We start from the raw sequence: 22,032 nt of genomic DNA on the forward strand, positions 1-22,032 counted from the left end.
ACATACGCATATCTCTAAGCATAATATCTTAACAAAACACCAGCACGGATTCAGAAAAGGCTATTCAACCTGTACGCAGCTTGTCGAGACAATTCACGATTTCGCAACTTCAATTAACAATGGGACACAAACTGACGCCATTTTTATGGACTTTTCAAAAGCGTTTGACAAAGTCTCACACAAGAAATTACTTTTTAAATTAGAGAAAACACTACTTCAATTAACAATGGGACACAAACTGACGCCATTTTTATGGACTTTTCAAAAGCGTTTGACAAAGTCTCACACAAGAAATTACTTTTTAAATTAGAGAAAACACTTAAAAATCCGCGCCTAATAAAATGGATAGCAGACTACCTTATAAACCGTAAACAATTTGTTGTTTTTAACGAATGCTGTTCAGAAGAGGCAACCGTTGACCCTGGCATCCCACAGGGTACGGTTCTTGGACCCCTTTTGTTTTTAATTGTTATCAATGATATTGTGAATGAAGTTCCTGTAAAAATCAAGTTGTATGCAGATGACTGTGTCATATATTCTGAAATATCCAATGTAACCGATCAAATCATTCTGAATAGTGCCTTTTATAACATTGTGAAGTGGTGTGATTTATGGCAGATGTCAATTAACTTCGATAAAACAGTATTTATGCGAATAACTCACAAAAAAAAACCCTTACTATTTAATTATTCCACCGCAAGTTTCACCCTTTCTGAGGTAACTAACATTAAGTATCTTGGCATTTGGATTACCAATGAACTTAGCTGGACTAAACATATTGACTCCGTAGTTACAAACGCTAACCGAAAACTATTCTTCCTTCGAAGAGCTCTAAAACATTCTAATTCCACGGTGCGTACTCTAGCGTACAGGACTATCATTCGCCCAGTGTTAGAATATGGAGTGATTGTTTGGGACCCCTTCACTAAAGCTAACATAACTAAATTGGAAAACGTACAGAAGAAGGCAGTCCGCTTTATATTTAATAGCTTTGGACGCACCTCTGTAACTGAACTCCTACATCGTGCCAATGAGCCTTCAGTCACCGAAAGAAATTGTTTATTACGACTACAATTTCTTTACCAAATAATTAAAGGGCATTATAAGCTTGATGTTTCCAACATCATTTCCTTTTCTTCTGGGTACGCCACCCGCCAAAGGCATCAACTTACAATAACCCCTTTCCGGTCCCAAAATAACTGCTTCAAATATTCCTTTTTTCCTCGTACAGTAACTCAGTGGAATGGATTAACTAATAACCAAGTGATGGAGCCGTCCTTAGAGTTGTTTGCAGCAAATTTGACCTGATTGTTTACATCATGCTGTTCTATTTTTTTGTTTGCTTGTTTGGTTTATGCAATCTTGAGTGCCAACATTGTGAAAATTATATCTGTAACCACCCTGCTAAAATCTCTGTCCAGACTTTTGTTCCAAGAACTTTGGACTGAATAGGTTTTCTATCTCTTTAGTCTTTAAGTGTATTGGTTGTTTAATGCATGCGACTGCATTGTAGTGTGTACTGTTGTCTGTGTTCGTTGTTTCGAGTGGGGCTGATTGTACTGAGTACTACGTTGTTTGATTGGTGACATATTGAACTAACTGTTGTGGAGTGTGCATTCTTGTGTGTTGTTTTCGATCTGCCATTATTGAGACTATAATTTTGTTTATCAACTCTCGGCTCTGACTTGTTCTTTGGGCCACAGCCGGCGTCCGCTGGCGCGCCAAAAAGGACCACTTCTAAATTGTCCACGCTTTCGTGGTGCGGTTCGGGGGGCCGATACTTCGGCTTTTGGAATTAGCCCGGCGATCGCCTCCCAAATTGACGGGACCTGTGTGTGACACCAGTCTTGAGGTTCATTGACGAAAAGTACTTGGCGTTATAGAGCCGATCAAGTGCGTCGTCTATTCGTGGGAGAGGATACACGTCCTTTTTTGTGATTTTGTTCAGGCGGCGATAATCGACGCAGAAACGTAGGGTCCCATCTTTTTTCTTCACTAACACCACGGGGGACGCCCATGGACTCTTGGACGGCTGGATAATGTCATCCCGCAGCATTTCATCAACTTGTCTCTTCATGGCCTCACGTTCTCGCGTCGAAACCCTGTACGGACTCTGACGGAGTGGTCTGGCATTTTATTCGGTTATGATGCGATGTTTCGTAATTGGGGTCTGCCGAATTTTGGATGACGACTGTAATCGTTCTTTCCGTTTACCGGGCACAGGTTCTCCCAAATAAACAAGTAAATTCCAACACAAAGTCTCCTGTTTTCAGCCACGTCAGGACCCCGTGACATATGGTGGAGGTGCTGCTTCTTTGATGTTCCGGATGCCCCCTTCAAGCCGCGAACCCAGCCCAAAGCGGCAAAGAAGACACGGACGCTAACCCTGAACAGCGAACAAGCCGCAGGCAGAGGGGCAACCAGAGCTGCAACCAGAGTACGAGCTCCTTCCTGAAGCAGCCAGAAAGACCCGGATCCCGACATCAACTACTGCAACCATGACCGCCCCCGTGCAGCCTGCACCACTTCTGCTCTGGCAACCCAAAGAGCCGCCAACTTTCCGCGGTTCGCCACTGGAAGACCCGGAAAGCTGGATCGAAAGGTTCGACCGCGTCGCCACCTTCGATGGCTGGACAGACGATGACAAGCTCCAGCATGTGTATTTCTTCTTAGAAGATGCTGCTCGGACCTGGTTCGAGAATCGAGAGCGAAGCCTTACAACGTAGGACGTCTTTCGCGCCAGGTTCCTCACCACTTTCGCAAGTGTGGTGCGCAAGGAGAAGGCCGCAGCTCTCCTCGAAACCCGCATGCAGATGCCAAACCAAAACGTGGCGCTATTCACGGAAGACATAATTAAACTTTTCCGCCACGCTGACTCCGACATGTCCGAGGAGAAAAAGGTGCATCTGCTCATGCGAGGAGTAAAGCAGGAACTCTTCGCCGGGCTGATCAGAAACCCGCCGAAGACGGTCGCCGAATTCATTTCAGAAGCATCTACGATGGAGAAGACGCTCGAGATGCGCACGCGGCAATATAACCGTAGCTTCTCATCTACAAGCTACGCCAGCATTCAAGTGCTTGGAACCACTGACTTGCGTGAGACGATCCGAACAATCGTGCAAGAAGAGCTGCGAAAACTACTTCCGTCAGCGCAGCCTCACGTGGAATCCATCGCGGACGTCGTACGCCAGGAGATCCAGCAATCGCTGGGCGTTCCTCAGCTTCAAGAGCCTATGCTGCAAGCAATGAGCTATGCTGCTGCAGCCCGCCGCCACGCCCCTCCGCCACGCGCATGCCAAAACGCTGCCCCATCGCACTTCTGTCGCCAGATGGCAACGTCGCCGCCGCGACCACCCTTACCGACGTCCTACCGTTCGCCAGCGGACCAGTGCAGTGCACCGAGGAAAACGGACGTTTGGCGTGCACCTGACAACCGCCCGCTCTGCTACCACTGCGGTGAGGCCGGGCAAACATACCGCCGTTGCCAGTATTGACAGATGGGACTGCGTGGCTTTGCCGTCAATGCACCGCGTCCGCAGCCAGGAGAACGGCCACGTGACATCGCCGACTACCTGACAGGAACTCAATCGACACCACGAAGTCCTTCCCGTTCGCCGTCGCCCAGCCGCCGCATGTCGCCGCACCCACGGCAGTACTCTGGCCAGACGCGGGGCCGGTCTCCTAGCACGTATTTGGGAAACTAAGAACAGCAACCGATAAATGTGCGGTTGCTGTGCGACGAACTATTGAAGATCCGACGAGGACGACGCGACGGAGCTTTCCAAACACAACGCCAACCAGGCAAAGGTCTGACGGCGAAAGCTCACTTACCGAAGGTGGCTGACGACGCAATATGGAAGCAGCGGAACAAGCCGACGCGGCCGTGACCCAACACCACGCCCGAACTGTAACGCGAGACGGCGAACTAGCGACCTCGACGTTCTTATCGACGGCCACAGTGTGACTGCTCTCGTCGATACTGGAGCCGACTATTTCGTCATCAGTAGGTCGTTAGCCGCGAAGTTAAAGAAAGTTAGGACAGCTTGGAAACGCCCTGAAATCTGCACAGCCGGAGGTCATCTCATAACGCCTGCAGGAATCTGCACAGCAAGTCACCATTAACGGCCGTATTTATCCTGCAGACTTCGTAGTCCTACAGCGTTGCTAACGGCCGTATTTATCCTGCAGACTTCGTAGTCCTACAGCGTTGCTCGAGAGATGTCATCCTTGGCATGGACTTCTTATGCCTCCAGGGTGCTGTCATCAACCTAAAAACAAAGTCGATAACGTTATCCACAGAAGAAGCACTACCGCCGCGCACGCCGTCAGGAAACCATGCCTTGAAAGTGCTGCAAGAACAAGTCACCATTTCGCCTCACTCCAGCGTCATTATTTCAGTCGGCGCTCCTAAATCACCCGACTTGGAAGGCGTTGTTGAAGGCAGTCAGCATCTGTTGGTCACCCGAATTATTTGCGTCGCAAGAGGAATTGCAGAGCTGCGGGGAGGCAAAGCAACGGTTATGTTCACGAATTTCAGCAATGAGTACAAACATGTGAACAAAGGAACAATGGTCGCATACATCGAAGAAATTGTGAACGCCACCAGTGCTTTTGCCCTCGCCGATTCTGCGAAACCTGCTCAGAGGAATCAAGCACCTCCCACAGCTTTCGAGGCCAATCCCAGACTTCCGAACTATAAGTAAGAACGGCTCAAGGCCCTGCTCCTGCAATACGAAGATTGCTTTTCATCGTCATCAAAAATTCGGCAAACCCCAATCACGAAACATCGCATCATATCCGAAGAAAATGCCAGACCATTCCCTCAGAGTCCGTACAAGGTTCCGACGCGAGATCGCGAGACCATGAAGAGACAAGTTGATGAAATGCTGCGGGATGACATTATCCAGCCGTCCAAGAGTCCATGGGCATCCCCCGTGGTGTTAGTGAAGAAAAAGGATGGGACCCTACGTTTCTGCGTCGATTATCGCCGCCTGAACAAAATCACAAGAAAGAACGTGTATCCTCTCCCACGAATAGACGACACACTTGATCGGCTCTATAACGCCAAGTACTTTTCGTCAATGGACCTCAAGACTGGCTATTGGCAAATCGAAGTCGACGAAAGAGACCGAGAGAAGAGGGCGTTTATAACACCGGACGGCCTCTTCGAGTTTAAGGTAATACCATTCGGTCTTCGCTCAGCGCCTGCAACTTCTCTACGCGTTATTAATACAGTACTGGCAGTATTGAAGTGGCAGACTTGCCTTGTGTACTTGGACAATGTCGTCGTGTCTCCCTCGAGTTTCGACGAGCATCTTCGGCGCCTTGAAGCTGTACTTCAAGCCATCAAGAAGTCCGGACTCACATTGAAGCCAGAAAAGTGCAGATTTGCGTACGAAGAGCTCTTGTTTCTGAGGCACGTGATTAGCAAGTCTGGAGTTCATCCCGCTCCACGGGAAACCGCCGCTATCGCCGACTTCCCGCCGCACACTGACAAGAAGGCGATGCGCCGATTTCTGGGCCTGTGCGCCTATTATAGGCGGTTCGTGAAAAACTTCGCCCGCATTGCCAATCCACTCACTAACCTTACCAAGGCCGACATGAAGTTCAAGTGGCAAACGCCGCAGAAACACGATTTCCAGGAGCTTAAACATCGCCTCCAGACGCCTCCATTACTTGCCCATTTCGAAAAATTCGCCGAGACAGAAATACACACTGACGCAAGCAGCGTAGGTCTTGGCGCCATTCTTGTGCAGAGGGCTGACGAACTTGAAAGGGTTATTAGTTACGCCAGGCGATTGCTATCCAAAGCAGCCAATTATTCCACAACAGAAAAGAAGTGCCTCGCCATCATCTGGGCTACGTCGAAATTTCACCCCTACCTCTACGGCAGGCCCTTCAAAGTTGTGAGCGACCACCACGCCTTGTGTTGGCTAGCCACCTTGAAGGACCCTTCAGGTCGCCTCGCACGGTGGAGCCGGAGACTTCAAGAATATGACATTACCGTCGTTTACAAGTCCGGCAAGAAACACTCCGACGCCGACTGTCGCTCTCGTGTGCCTGTCGACCAACCGCTACCCGACAACCCGGATAACGACTACTTTTTGGGAACGATAACTATCTAAGACTTCGCTGAACGACAGCAAGCCGACCCGGAACTTAAGGCCCTAATAGAATACCTCGAAGGCAGGACCGCCGAAGTCCCGAAGGTATTCAAGCGCACACTTGCGTCGTTCTTCCTGCGAAACGGTGTTCTCCAAATAAAAACTTTTCACCGCTTCGAGCCAAGTACCTCCTTGTGGTGCCTTCAGCTCTGCGACCAGAGCTCCTGCAGGCCCTGCATGACGATCCAACAGCAGGGCACCTCGGTGTTTCTCGCATGCTCGCGAGGATACAAGAAAGGTACTATTGGCCACGTCTTACCACCGACGTCACTCGTTTTGTGAGGACATGCCGGGACTGTCAAGGACGCAAGACACCACCGACAAGGCCGGCGGAACTTCTGCAGCCGATTGAACCACCTCGCCGACCTTTCCAGCAGATTGGTATGGACCTACTGGGGCCATGGACGGACGGAAGCAAGAACGAATGGACGGATGAATGCTTCACCCCACTCTCCATCATTCACTTCGTGGGTATGCTGCCATTTTTTGTATTATTACTGTATCGTAATTTATTTATTGTACTTTCTTGTATTATTGTTGTACATTCATCTTTAATTAAAGCATCGGGACGATGCCTTTTTCAGAGGGGGGCAACGCCCCGTTCTATTTCTCAAGTTTTGTTAGGTTTTCCCACGGTTTTCTCCGTGGGAACGGTCAAACTGTTTGGCTCTAAGCCGGTGCGTCCCGTAGTCTAATCCTTGTTCGGGGTACATCGAGGTCGTCCACGACCTTGCAGACGCCGCCGCAATTACAAAAGGATCAATCGTCGGCGGCGACGTTCCAAGAAGAGCACCCCATTCTGCACTTCTCGGCTACCTTTCAGGTGCCCGTCCCCACGGTCATTGGGGAAGTACGGCGCCCGTTAATTGCCGTGACGCGGGGCCCCCAAAAATGGCCGTCCGTGACAGTGCAACACTAGCTGAACAGTGAATAGAGCAAGGTTTCTCGGGGCTCCTGACCTGTAACGCCAGCTCTATACAGCAATCTGATTGCATTTTAGGAGAGCAGTGCACACTTGAATGCTCTATACAGCAATCTGATTGCATTTTAGGAGAGCAGTGCACACTTGAATGCGGTCCCACACAACAAGACGGCAGTTTTTGGTGGCCCAGCACGTTCAGGTAGTCACCTCTTAAAAGCATGCATTAGGCTCAAAGTGGCACTACACCACCCAGGTGCCTGAACAAATAGCTGCAGATGCTTACTGCAATAAAAATTTTCGTCGGCATAAACTCAAACTAGTGCGTTTGTCAGTGGTCACCACCTCGGCTTCAGTTTTTCCTGGCGATTACATTCAAAGCCATCGCAGTAATTGTTCGGAAGTCGAAATGATTGGCCGGCCAATCCCTGCACTTATCAAAATGACTGAAAACAGTTTGAGGCACATTCTGGCGTCTGCGAGTTAAGGGATGCACTAAAGCTTTATGGCACAAAATGTTCTCGTGGTACGCAGTTAGTACGCACTAAACAGAAGGCATAGGACGACCCACAATGGCTAAAGCGGCCAGCAAATGCATTACTCTCTATGAGATTTGGTATGAGATTTGGTTGAAGACTCATTGCAACAATTTTTTTAACCGTTAATTCGCTTAAAGTGGGTACGTACTAACCAGGCTTGACTGTACATAAGGTGAGAGGCCACTTTTCCACTGAATGTTTCAGCTAAAGTTTATTCCTGTGAAATATAGATGAGAGCATGCCTATCTTGCACGAAGGCGCTTTCGGCGGTATACCCTCGCTCCCAGAGACTCCATAATCTGTAACTGCCAAGACGTGCCTCTCCAGCATGGCAAGCAGTGGCTCTGGGACTTCGAAATGTGAAAAAAAGCGCCTGTTCACACTGCGCCAGCTTATAAGAAGTCTTCTGGGTACCACTGCGCAGTCTTTGGATGCAAAAACGATCAGCCCAAGAGTAAGACACTACTCAGAACTGTCTGTGAAGATCCCAACATAATGTGGCAACTGTGCGGCTGCGGTGTTTTCCGATTGCATTGATTTCCATCCGCAAAAAAACGCCAAGCTCCGTTGCCAGTTGATATAATTGCAATCAGCCGGGAAAACGACGAGTCCAGTAAAAGTGTACGAGTAAATATAATTATCGCGTTTTTAACATGACGCCAGCTGTTCCACTTTACAGCAGCGATTTGCAGTATGCCTGTATGGCACCAAATCATTTCCGCACTCTTTCGCCGGCTGCACGCCACTAATAGGATATATAATGACTCGCACATGGATGCAAGCACCGCACAGATATACAATTGCAACGGCGTACTACAGTGATGCACTGAGACGCAAACGGCACGAGAAGCATAGCTTTCGACTCAGTCAAACTGCGGCATGCCTTGACTCACTAGGTGAATCTGTACTTTCGGTCGGCGTCCCCGTGTTTTAAAATCTTGTTCTGGTTGGCATTTTCGCACTGCATGTGTGTTCCCAGTGCCCGGTATGAGTGGCAAATGATGAACACATGCAGTGGGTGAGCGCAAGTCGGAGCGAGATTCTAGCGCTACGTTGACACCAACTTGCAGCACCAATTCTGCCTTGACACAGCCAAGGCACGCCTGAGGGCGATTGAGTTGAAAATAACACTTTCTGCTGTTCACGTTTCTTTCAATCGCAATAGTACGTTTCTGATGAAGTTGCTTCCATAGTCTGCGATGCACGTGCTGTAGACATTCCGGACTGTCGAGGAAGGTCTCCTGAAGTATCACACGAAATAAGCACAAAATTCCTGGAGCGAAAGAGCGCGAAACATGCTTACAGTCGGACTCGGATTGTTCAGTTTCGCGATTGAATTGCGGAGCGTCTGCTCGCATGGCAGTGCCTGGGTGTTGCATCACCGCGCTTGCAACAGATTGCGCGACACGCTTTTCAATATGCCAGCCCGCTCTGAGCTCGCTCTGTTCTGGTGTATAGCATGTTAATACATGTGGCACATCCCCGATATGTGTTCAAAGTAAAAAAAAATTCACAGAGGGCAGGCCTGTAAATGTACTCACTTTTTGGTGTGGCCTGGGAAGTAGCGAATATACTTGTTGTCATGCAGGGACAGGTACCTTATTGTGTCTGCAAAGAAAGAGATAAAAACCGATTTGGATCAGTGGCCATATCTGTTGATCAGTGAATATGATAGTGTGTTCTAAACAGGCCCCCCACCAAACGTGCCTTCAAAGAACCGCATCAAATAACGATGCCAATAGTTAGCTTCAAATAAGATGCCGAAGGCATGCTGGCTCCAGAGGAGGCGTCCCTCCGAACACCCAGCCAGTTTTTAACCAAGTAGGAGCTTCAAATGATAAAGAAATCGAGACAGTGCTGCTCACAGACTCAAACGATACGATAAATTTTTTACTATAACAACTAGTATTCACAATTGCTCAATGTAGCCACATCTTGTCGAGAGAAATGTGGTCTCAAAAAACAATGCCAACTATGATATATACGCAAGTGTCAAAATTACGCTGATTTGATCTGAACTAGAGACAGAGCAAACGAAAGTACACGAGTTTCTAAGTCATAATCTGTTTTCTTTCAATCTGCAAGTACTGTATCTTGTAACTACCTCATGCCTTCTCATGTTTTCGCTGCGCTATGCACCAGTGAGTCGTGCCCAAAATACTGGAACCATGGCACAACCCAATATTATCATGTGGAGAAGAGCAATGGTGCAGTTGGTTGGTGAAGTGTTATGATGTAGCGCCATCATTTGGCCCACACCTCAAGAAAGAAGCATTGAGAGGCGACGCCTTGCACTCAGTGAAGTAGTGTTCTGAATTGTGGGTAGTCTGCCTGACAGGAGAGACATGGAATCGCAGACTGTCTCAATGGAATTTCTGGTCAACACTACAGACCAGATGATCCCGTATGTGAGTGTTTTTGAAAGAAGCACATTCAAGAAGCACCAAAAAAAGACTAACTTTTCTTGAATATACAATTTGAGTGTGATTTTATTCACTGTTTTCTCCATTACTATTAAACACATCAGAGTTAACCAACTAAGTGAGCATGTATGTGAAATGCTTGCACTGCCTTAAAGATCTCACACTAAAGAGAAATGATGACTTTGTTTAGATTGATAAACCACTTGCTGAGAACTAAAGGGGTCATGATATGGCCACCCAACGTGGCAATTGACTGTTTTCGGCGAAAGATGAAGATAGAGGGTGAAATATGCTTGTACATGTGTGAAAACTGGACCATAAAAGATTACTGCCGTTTAAAATAAGCTGTATAAGTCATAGACTGTACACTCTGCCCAACACCGGCGACCGCCATTTTGCCATGGCGTGTGTGATGTCACATGCCATTGTATGCTATCAAACAGCACCTACCACAGACGGTCAGTGCGTTCGCTGTGTTGTGAGCATTGCTTGCCGCGAGGTTCATGCGCATGAGTGTGTTGCAGTGTGTTACTGGTAACATCGCCATGTCGTCGGCCCCATCATTACCACATGATTGGGCCACCCACATGGTTCATCTAGCAGTAGAAACAAGACGACGTCGTGTACACTGCACATTTTGATGACTTCGACCCCTTCGCCACCAGCTCAAGAGACGAAGAGAGCGTCGAAGACTGGGGGAACACGAATGCCAACGACCTCGGTGTTGTGGCAGACGGTGCAGACAGCCCTTCACAACGATAAGTAGCTTTATTTCAAGCATGCCAGGTTGACAAGCAAGCATGAAATACGGGGTCTGTCGACGCTGCATTCGCGAGCAAGTTCTACTTTGCGCAGTGCAATTCGTAAAGCATGGAGATTTCTGTTCGCTAGCATACGTGCATGTACGACTTTCGGTGCTGAACATAATAAATAACTGTTCGTAACAATTTTGTGCGCTGAGACCGTTGTTTTTCCATCAATTGTTGTGCGCGGCATATATAGGCGTTAGTTGAACCGAACAGCAGGCATGTCAGTGCTGCGCTAGGATTACTCATCAATATACATTTTGCCGAATCTTTGCTTGAAATCCGTCTATAGCATTCGGTTCCGGTAAAAAGATAGCAAGTGTGATGCTTAACCATGGCACTGCCTGCGAGGAGTTTCGATAAATATATCTGTAGTGGCAAATGGCCTACGCGTTGCGCATTCACATGCCACTTTTTGACCTCAGACAGACCGACAAAAACCGTTTACTGCAAATACCAGTGCTACATGGTCGATGCGGTGATGTTGTTTCAACCACTGCAAGTCATTTAGTTCCAGTGGCAAGTTTAACAATGCAGAAAAAGCTCAATTGCAAGCTCATCTGATCATGGAACACGATCGTCCTCCGGAATGCAGACCGTGCAACAGTTTCCTCAGCGAGCGGTTCGTTACGTCACGGCTAACAGGCGCGCCAATATTGCCCCGACTCTCAGGCACCTCGCTAGTTTATAAAAATATTCAATTATAATTTAACCGCACGACCAATTGCACTGAAATTTCGCCAGCTTGCCTGTGAATGTACAAGGATCAACACAAATTATGGCCGAAAATCAGGTGTAATGAGCCCTTTAAGCCATAGGTTTCACTATCATAAGTTCCATTATCAGTGAAGCAAATCAAGGTTCAAGTTACATTTTAGGAGCGAAGTTCCTCACGACATGGGTCATATGTCCCTTGTCATTGTCGTCATAGCAGCCACCTTTCGTTTAGTCTTTAGAATGTCCTCTGGATGGTGGCACTTCTATACGATGAATATATGATGAAAAGATGCAAGATGGTGGTACTTGGAGCATTCACTAGATGGACAGACAGATGCACGAACGGAAAGACACTTAGCCCCACTCATCATTCACTCAGTGGATATGCTGTGATTTCTTATATTTTTATGTCAACATCTCGACCCTTGACAAAAAATTTCTTAATAACTTTTTTGTATTTTCGCGAGAATGGCTCGATGAAATTTTCTGGAACCTGGTTTGCTGAGCCGATGGCACCCACAGATGACATGTACTTCACTTTTATCAATTAGCAACCAGTAGACGGTTTCAAAATTTATGATGTCACAGTTTTCGGTGCGAGAATCTTAAGTTGGCTTCTCCATCTGCATTTTCTTTGCACTTATGAAGCACCATGTCACTTTCAGAATGGCCTTTCTTAAAATTGTGAAATCGTATTTTACTATTATGTGAAAACTAGTTTTTCTCTGCATTATCCCTTTCAAGGGGTTGTGAAACGTTTCCTCAAAATTTACAACTACGTGTGTATATAGAACCCTGGCCATCCACTCAATACTAGACCTCGACCTGTTTCATTGTCGGAATTCATTTAATAGTTATAAAAGCACAATTTCGAATCCCTGCTGATGTTTCCCTCAACTGTGCAGCTTACGTGACATTAAAAAAAAACTCTGGTGTAATCTCGACCATACTGAGATAATTCCGTTTTCAAAAAGTATTGACAGCCGTATAACAGTTAGGGTGGTTCATGTTGCCCAGACACTTCTGAATAACTTTAATGAAACTATGAATGATCAGTCAAAACGGGAACTGAAACAGAGAGCTTCTCCATCCTCCATGGTGGGTATCGGATGATGTCACAAAATTCAGTACAGTGAAAGCTCGTTATTTCACACCTCATTAATTCGAAATTTTGGATAATTCGAAATGGTCGCCGCAGTCCGGTTCGCAGTGCATTGGAGACCATGTGTAAAACGATTCGTTAATTCGAACAGAAATTGCTGCTTCTACGGGTAATTCGAAGCGCACGCCGCCCAGCGTCATCATCGTCAAACTCTAGTGGAAGCTTTTACGGTCGAACGATAAGTGGCATGACCAGTTTTTTCGAGCTTCAAGTGGCCTCCGAGCAAAAGGCGAGCAAAGTATGGCCTCCAAAATCCAGGAAGCAATTTTTTTTTTCCGTAGCCCTCTCGCTATCTCAGCGCCTGGCGCCACTTGTACGCGGGACCCACGGGACGCTGAGGAGTCGGCGGAGTAGTCCTAGCAGTCCTAGGCCGCTCCCAGCAGCGGCACTTTGTTCCTCGAGCACGTTGTTCGTTCACGCCGTCAAGCCGTTTTATTCCGCATCGAAGTTGCAAGATGCTGCGGGGAAACTACTGCGCGAAGACTGTCAAGGAGAAGGTGGAGATTTTGCGAGAGGTTGACCAAGGGAACTCGAGCAAATACGAAATTGCGAGGAAGCACGGCATACCTCCGAGCACGTTGTCAACCTACATACGCAACAGGACGGTCATTGAAAACGCCTATGAAGCCGAGGATTTTGGCGCCAGTCGAAAAAGGCTAAGGACAGCGAAGTTCCCGGAACTGGAGTCAGCTTTGATTATCTGGGTTAAAGAAATGAGAGCCCAGAGTATCGCATTGAGCGGCCCTATCATCATGGCCAAGGCAGCCGATTTCGCCCTGCGCTTGGACATTGAAGACTTTGTCGCCTCCGAGGGATGGTTTCATCGTTTCAGGGAGCGGCACAATCTCGTATTTCGCACGTTATCCGGCGAGGCAAAGGAAGTGGACGCCGAAACATGCGCTAGTTGGAGAAGCGACACCCTGCAGCGGTACTTGGAGAGCTACGCACCACAGGATGTGTTTAATGCTGACGAGACAGCGTTATTTTTCAAGTTGCAGCCAGACAAGACGATCACCTACAAGGGAGACAGCTGTGCCGGCGGCAAGCGCAGCAAAGAGCGTGTCACTGTTCTGGTCGCTGCAAATATGACCGGTACGGTAAAGGTCTCCCTTTTTGTGATTGGCAAAGCACTCAAGCCACGGTGCTTCAAAAACATTCGCTCACTGCCGACGGAGTACGCCGCAAACAAGAAAGCCTGGATGACAGGTGACCTATTCAGGAAGTGGCTACTGAAATTCGACAGGCGAATTGAACTGGGCGGCAGACGCGTTCTTCTTGTCGTCGACAACTGTTCGGCGCACAAAGTCGACGTTGAGCTGAAAGCAACTAAGTTGGTGTTCCTTCCGGCAAATACGACTGCGGCCCTACAGTCAATGGACCAGGGTGTGATAAGGAACATTAATTGCTTTTATAGGCGTCACGTGCTGGAGAGAATGATTTTGTGCGCGGGCGACAGGAAGGACTTCAGCATTACGCTGCTCACTGCCATACGCATGTTGGTGCGCGCATGGGAAAAGGTGACCGCGACCACAATCGCAAACTGTTTCCGCCACAGTGGATTTGCAGCTTGAAGTGCGCAGGATAGTTGTGAAGTCGACGTGGATGGGGCTGAGGAGCTCATGCCAGTGGCATTGCGCGACACTCTTCGGGGCGTACGTTTTGCCGATTATGTTGAAGTTGACACCGGTGCATCGGTGTGTGGTGCCCTGACTGATGAGGACATTATCGCTCAAGTAGCCGGTGCGCAGCCTGATGCTGAAGAGCCAGAAGGTGAGGAAGACGAAAATGACGAAGCGCCTGTGCGCCCGTCAGCTTCTGCGGTGATGGAGGCACTTAATGTGGCGCGTCTCTTCTTCAGCGCAGCCTGATGCTGAAGAGCCAGAAGGTGAGGAAGACAAAAATGACGAAGCGCCTGTGCGCCCGTCAGCTTCTGCGGTGATGGAGGCACTTAATGTGGCGCGTCTCTTCTTCAGCTTTGAAGAGGGTGAAGAGGATTCCCTGCGCCGCGTACGCGCGCTGGAACAGAGAGCCACAGCTGTGGCACTCAGAGAAAAGAAGCAGATGGTCATCACAGACTTTTTTGGCCAATAAATATTTTTCGTGCCCCCACACCCGAAATCCACCCATTTTTGCTCACTTTCATTATTTTGAATTTTGTTTAATTCGAAATTGCTCAGCGTTCCCGTGGAATTCGAATTAATGAGCTTTTACTGTACACACCGCCATGGCTGGCCAGAGTGTAAACAGAGCTCTTTTCTGATGCGCGAAAAGCAAGTTGGCGATGTCATCTGACCTGAAGACAAGCTGTGCCACCTGGTCTGAACTTACCAGTGACAAAATTCAGTGATGATTGCAGCCACTATCTGATCGCATCACCTTGTGCTTTCGACCAACCGGCGCGTCAAGCATCTGTGCGCCATGAATCTATCTCCTCGCATGCTGTAAGACCCGACATCAACGAGGACTAACACACTGTATGCAGCTGACAAAACTGAACTGTGCTGAAGAAGAAAGTTCGCCCTGCATCCATCTGCTACGCAAGAAGAGGTTTTGAAAAAGAGTATGTGCCTATGTCACATACACACATCCACCCGTTTTAAGAAGCATGATTCCAGAATTGGCTACCAAGTTATAAAGCTCGTTTTCTAAAGAGCTAAATGATTTATGCTTGTATAATTTGGCACAAATCACCAGTACCAGCAACTTTCGAAGCAGTAAACAACGACTTTTAGAGCAGCTCTGGAGCAGCAAAAGGTGTGTTTTGGAGCATCGAAATTTAGTTTTGGAGCAGATTTATTGGGCCATACATAACTGTTAATTAGAATTTTTGCTTTCTGGTAAACAAAAAAACTTCAGTGGTTATTACGAAGCATGCAAATGCTGATCAAGTGACCAGACTTACCCGAAATTCATATTTATTACACTTTACAAAAAAGATTAAACCAAGGAAACTCAAAGAAAAAACATAAGCTGCATTCTGGACTAGACCTCACACAAATGAAAAAATTTAATGCTAAAGTGTTGCAACGTTCAAAATGTGATTAAAACCCTGAATCCAATATGAACAGCAACTCAAGACTATAGATAAGCCACCATATAATAAATGTTATTTTCATACTGAACCGATAGGACTCTATAAAATTAAATGTGAAAACCTTCTTATCATGTTCCATCCATTGAAGTGACACAGCAGACATGAGAACCACGAGGAAATTTGCATGAGGTGCCATTGCCAAGCAATCAGGTGAAAATTTTGTATTACCATAGGAATTACATGGACACTCGACGGGTTTTCACTGTTGCCATCATGTTCCTCGTAAACTACAAGTTGGTACTATTTCCCGCGCATCGTACATTCGACCCGCACGTAGAATTGTGTAAGCTGAGTGATGAGCGCTGCTCAAGCGGAGGTTAAGTGAGATGGCCGATCTCTGTGGCTTGAAGAGTGCCCGCATTAGCCTCCCACCACGTTTTAGAACTGCCATCGAATGCTAAAGCAGAGAGGAAATACGCCGCATGTCTTGAAAAAGCACGAAAAGACGCAGAAAAAAGGGGGATCGCTCAAGCAGCAGCCGCGAAATTTGATTCTCATCAAAGGCGTGGTTGCAATAGCTGGCGCGCACGCTATCTGCAAGCATCAAAGCATGGCTCGTAAACCCTTCTACGTGGTGCGCTCTCAACTGAAAGATATTGTGCGATAAGAGCATTTCTCCCTGGAGCGGAGTACTTATTCTCTTACACCAGCGTTTTGTAGTTGTGAGTGTCGCGATGTCAGATCCAAAACAGTTAGTTCTCAGCCTTCATATTGTCACGGTGTCGTGATGTCGACGAAGGCAGGAGCCGCTGTTTCCATAAATGAACTTTTTATTTGGGCTAACCTGTGTTTGGAAAACGAAACGTCCCTCTACAAGCAATACATGCTGTAGACTGATAGTAGCGAACATAAGCGTCGGCCATCGAAAATCTGCCACGCATTTATATATGTATGTATGTATGTATGTATATATATATGTATATATATATGCCACGTATTTATACATGTGTCACCGAAGATTCCAGCGTTATCGCTAGCGGCCGCGTAAGTTCCAGAACAAACTGTAATGTGCACATTGTGCACGTATTCTCATAAGAAGGTTCTAAGATTATCTAGATGGTTCCCAGTCATTCTGGCACAATTTGTGCAAGGCAACATTTCACGCGTAATGGTGCGGCAACAAAAATAAAGAAAGAAGCGCGTGCCGTGCCACCATTACAACAGTACAAATTGTTGCTATTGCAGTCATCCCTACGCCGGTAACATTAATTTTTATTTATTTATTTTTTCAATTTATATGGCAAAACACTCCCTGCACCGTTGCCGAAGCAACCACTGGGCACAGCACGCACTCTGTGGTTGCTCGGCAACTGTGAGGCCAGTTTTTTGCAACACCACTGTTGTCTTTATAGTTTCCCAAACAGCTTTGCTGTTTAAACATATACAGAGTCACATAATGAGATATGCACAAAAATGCCACCTTGACAAGAATCATGCATTGTGTCCACGTGGTGCAAGATTCATGCATGATTCAAAATACGACGTTTGATATGAACACGGAACTTTATATGGATGCGGCTGCATCCTTTGTGTAGCCCAGGTGTGTTGCTCGGCCCATGATAAAACTTTCAACTAAATTTGGTGTTGCACGTGCAAATTGCCGTTTAGGCGCAGCTGGTCAGATTGGTGCAGCATGGAGCGATTGGCGCAGCACTTCCGCCCTTGCAACATCTGACAAAGCCCAGATGTACTTGAAAGCGGAACCAAGCAAATCATTTGCTGTACTTCCACAGTAGACACGCATCGGAGCACGAAAATTGCTGTGTTATTTTTTCTTCCATAGGTTCCTATAAATCTATTATTTTGGAGCAAAAGAAAGCTAATACTCTGTTTATAACTTCTCTTACCATGACGTTTCACTGATGCTAGTGCCTACAGACAGCAGGGCTGCGTGGTTGTTTAGGATACTGAGAAACGGACGTCAATTGCAATTATCACGGTCTGGACATTGCACCGAGATATTTGGCCAACAGCATGTCTAAAATTAGGAAAAATTATAACCAGGCTGCCGTCCCTTCACTTCGGACCCCTTTAAATGAGCGTATACTTTGTGTTGTCAACTCACGGCTTTGTCTTGAGACCGCAAATCATAGAGTTTCCCACAATAATACCTAGAGGGAAGTGTGGCGCCGTCTATGCGAATTTCTTAAGGGGCCCTGTCGGAGCGCTGGGAATGACGGTATGTGTGTCTGCAAGGCTTGTGTTGGCTGGTGTTGAGCGAGGCTTCGGCACGTAGATAAAGCTTCTCTAAAACAATGTTTATAAGCCGATCTCATTCACACGTATTATAATCTAAAATGAGTCCACTTACCTTGACAGCACAACCAAACGGTGAAAGAAACAGACGACATAAAAATAGCAGAGGGAACGCTCGCTTTGTCACCTGCCCTACCAAGTTTAGCGGCCGTTGGTTACTTCTTACATTTTGTAAAATTGCACATCGAAGCAGAAAGATTGCAATATTAAATGAAACATGCTTCTGTGCAATTATGAAAAAGAAATAGCTTATTACGTGCCCTTCTAGTACGAAATCAATCACTTTAATAGGAAGCCAGATGTGTCTTCAAGGTATACAAATCTGAGTCAAATTTGAAGCTCACAAATCCCGTCATTCCCTTGGATCCAGCAGCTCATTAGCACCAGACTTCCCTCAAGGTAAGTTTGTGAGGAACTCTATGCCACTAATGGTGTTTTCTGGTGCCCTAAAAAAAACCTACTCTAAAGTTAGTCATGCCCAAACAAATCATATATTTAAAGCACACAACCACATTCCATGTACATCACAGAAAAACCTAGTCCAGCTTGCAGGAGAAAGGAGGAGGAGTTGGCAACCAGTTGTGTAATACGGTGGCTCTCAAGCTCTGCTTGATCAACACGAGCTGTAAAGAACAGTCTACTTTTAGTGAACAACCGACTGCACTCCCTCCGTTCTACAATAGACCGGAACGATACTACGGCTTATTCCCTGAGTGAATTTGGCCATCCAACGTGAGGCAGATAACGAGACAGTATAGCTTAGATCATACAGATCTACGCTTGAAAGTAGAGCCTAAGAAGGCGTTAGTGAAACACTCATGACTGCACTCAAGAGAGCTTCACTCTACTCAGCAGAGCCAGAAACGATCTGCTAGTGTGGTATTGTTGAATGGTCATTCATTTTCTTACAGAAGTATGACTGCTTAACAAAGGCCAACACAACAAAATTTCAACTTTGGCTGATCAAGTAAGTTGTAGCATATGCACTACACAAGCAATTTCGCCAAAAGTGCTCAGCTTTTGAACCATTTTTTTTCTCCTTACAGACAGCATTACCCAGAGGTGAGATGATTAGCATAAAAGCAGGCTTTGGCAGAATAAGAAGCTCGAAATAGACCGGCCCAGAAGTCTAAACAAGTCACAGAAGATAGCACAAGCCTTCTAATTTTCATATTAACTGTGACCAATTACAGATGAATTCCTTGCGTAACATAGCTATTCAGCTGTAGTTAAAGCATCAGTGTTGAGGTGATTGTGGAGTTCTGTTCCAGAAATTCAGTTGCAGCGAAATGACTGCAGAGAACATCTCGCAGACAACTTAAAAGTTCAGGCTGTTGATTGTGTTGCGTGGTTCTTATGTATAAATAAATCAACACAAAAATTCATTCACCAATTTTGCTACGGTCCAGATCACTGCCCCTCATTTTATATCTTTTTTTTTTTAAATGCAGTGCTGATGACTGTGAATTTTAACTGAGGGTACATGATGCCTACTACTGGCTTCTACACTGGGCGACAACTTTTATTGGCACTGAAGGGAAAGCTACGGAGGCGGAGCTTCTGCACATGTAGCACTACACGAAGTAGTTCGCTTCAGCGCTCGTCTCGTAAGGCTGTAGAAAGTTCACAGAGGCGCACCATCAGCATTTCATGTAGATGCAGACGCCGCTTAGCGTTTGAGATGCACGTAAAAAGGCGAGACTTTCTTCCGCGTTCAAAAATGCCAAGCCACAACAGATAAATTAAAAGAAATATGAAAATCTTAATGGTGTGAGCTTCGTGCTGTCTCAAAAAGCTCAACGTAGAAAATAAAGGAACAACATTTATATTTCATGATGAAAATACAGGCGCTACTTCAGAACTACCTTCGCTTACGATAGGATGCACGCGATTCGGCTCTGTAGCTTTCCCTTCAGTGCCAATAAAGAAAAGTTGTCTCCAAGTGTAGCATTCCCAGGATGCAAGAGAAGTACTGTAGCTAGCGAAGCATTGTCTGATTTTTCAGACAGCACGCATAATGATCTTGTACCAATAAACTTATTCTTCTCAAGTCAAGTCTATGAGCTACCTAGTTCCAAGCTCCATGCACTTACTGCAGAGTTCTCTGATGCAAATAGCTCCACTGGAGGAGCCTCAACATATTAAAGCCAACATGACCTGATGCAAGACTGTCTCCAAGAAAGCAGTGACCACCAAAAGATAGCTTGTCTGGTTTATAAAGTTTCAACATCCCAGGGCGACGCTGGCTGAGAGAATGGTGGGTTTTGCGGAGTTTCGACCACCTGAGGGTCTTTCGAGTGCCTTGAAAGGGCACAGTACTGTTGCAGCAGCAATCGAACCTGTGCTGCTCAGGTCAGCTGCCGAGCAACCAACCGAGGAGACTTGACTCTCTAACAACAACAGTCCAAAATCCATCCTCATCATGAGAAGCAACATGAAGAATGCTACTCACCGTCCACCTTTGTGGAACTGTGGATGGCGGTGTTTGTTGCATGGGTGTAGTGGATGAGGTCCACACCATACTTCTTGCTGTTCAGGGTACGCTTATGCCTGCAACACCACAATGGCCAATTAGCACTCCACACATTTCTGAGTCTATACGCCGTACATATCTTTATTCATTTAGCTGTACTAGATTCATCAAAATCTCACTAATATTACTACACTGGTAAAACAATTAGGACCTAAACTTCACATGCATTTGCATCTTTCAAAATTCGCCACAAAACAACTGGCAAGTGCATATTCGCAATTCTGGTACAGTACTTGTATACTTGCATGCAGAATATAACAAAAAATAATCAGCTGGTAAACTTAGAATACCTAAAAAAAGATAATGGTACTAATGGAATGAAAAACATGTCACAAATAGAGCTGTCACAAAGCTCTATCTGCAGTGCATCGTGGGAAACTTCTTTCAGTAAATTGGCGTTGCTCAGGCCACGCTTCAATCTTAATGATTTTGCAATGTTGACATGTGTGATACCGTCATAATTAAATGAAAGAACAGCACCCACTGTCGCAGTCCTTGGAACTCTGAAGCAGGAACAGAGAAAGCAAAGACTGCAATGTAATTCCGCTCAGCTCAATACTTTCACCACACAGTTTAAGCACGAAATTCTAGTTGCATCACAAATATTATTCATGCCCATTTGAGCAACTCTTTGTCGACGCATACCCGATACTCCTAGATGTATGTTGAAAAGGCTAAGGGTTTCGACAACAAAAAGCTTGCTGCTTTAGCCTGCAGCACAATGCTGAAATTTATTCACATTTACAAGAGACGTGCAATGGCTGCCATAAAATTTACACTCGCTGAGTACTACCTTTACCCCAGTATCTAAATGTTGACAAGCATGATGGACACAAGGTGGAACTGAGTGTGTTCAACAGACACGCTTCAAAGAACAAATGTGAATGTAAAGGCACACACCATCTTTGGACAATCTCAGAATTTACCGGACACTATAATGCATGCAGCTTACTCCAGGCAAGCATATTGGCTTTCGCACGCATATTGGCTTTTTTTTTTATTCTGAAAAATGGCCCGAAGGACGAGGTCCTGGTGCGTGTGTTTATCGACTACTTGCTTTAGGAAAACGTGTAACAGGACTTAAGAAAAGCACAAATATAAAAAATTTGCACTTCCTTAACTGAAATTATCGAATCTTGTCTTACCTTATACTAATTTAGTACTGTACAGATAAACAGAGAGCTGTCAGCTACTTTCGTTCAATACGATGATCTCACGCATGTCACCACCTTTGTCTCCTCTCCTCCTGCTCCCAGGCCAATTTCTTTGGAGTCCCATGACGCTTGTGTAATCTCACCTAATATTGATATACCACTTTTTGCCCCTTGATGAGCAAGAGTCTTTCTGCCTGATCTCCTTTCATTAGTCTGCCACATAGGAATCATATATTAAACACGACCACAAGTTGCCCTTCCCTTA

The 22,032-nt window shown here is 46.2% G+C and overlaps 1 protein-coding gene across 2 annotated transcripts in view; it reads right to left on the bottom strand.

The window, feature by feature from the left end:
- The window catches only part of Wdr82 (WD repeat domain 82), a 165,760-nt gene that overhangs the window by 138,722 nt on the left and 5,006 nt on the right, over positions 1-22,032 (bottom strand). For both annotated transcript variants that reach the window (XM_075896466.1, XM_037424343.2), the window contains exons 2-3: positions 20,533-20,630; positions 9,164-9,230 (exon numbers count right to left, since the gene is read on the bottom strand). In XM_075896466.1, the coding sequence (XP_075752581.1) occupies positions 9,164-9,230; positions 20,533-20,630 (165 nt within the window). The remainder of the gene's footprint in view (positions 1-9,163; positions 9,231-20,532; positions 20,631-22,032) is intronic.

The sequence above is a fragment of the Rhipicephalus microplus genome, chromosome 5 (genome assembly GCF_043290135.1).
Source record: "Rhipicephalus microplus isolate Deutch F79 chromosome 5, USDA_Rmic, whole genome shotgun sequence".
Taxonomy (NCBI): domain Eukaryota; kingdom Metazoa; phylum Arthropoda; class Arachnida; order Ixodida; family Ixodidae; genus Rhipicephalus; species Rhipicephalus microplus.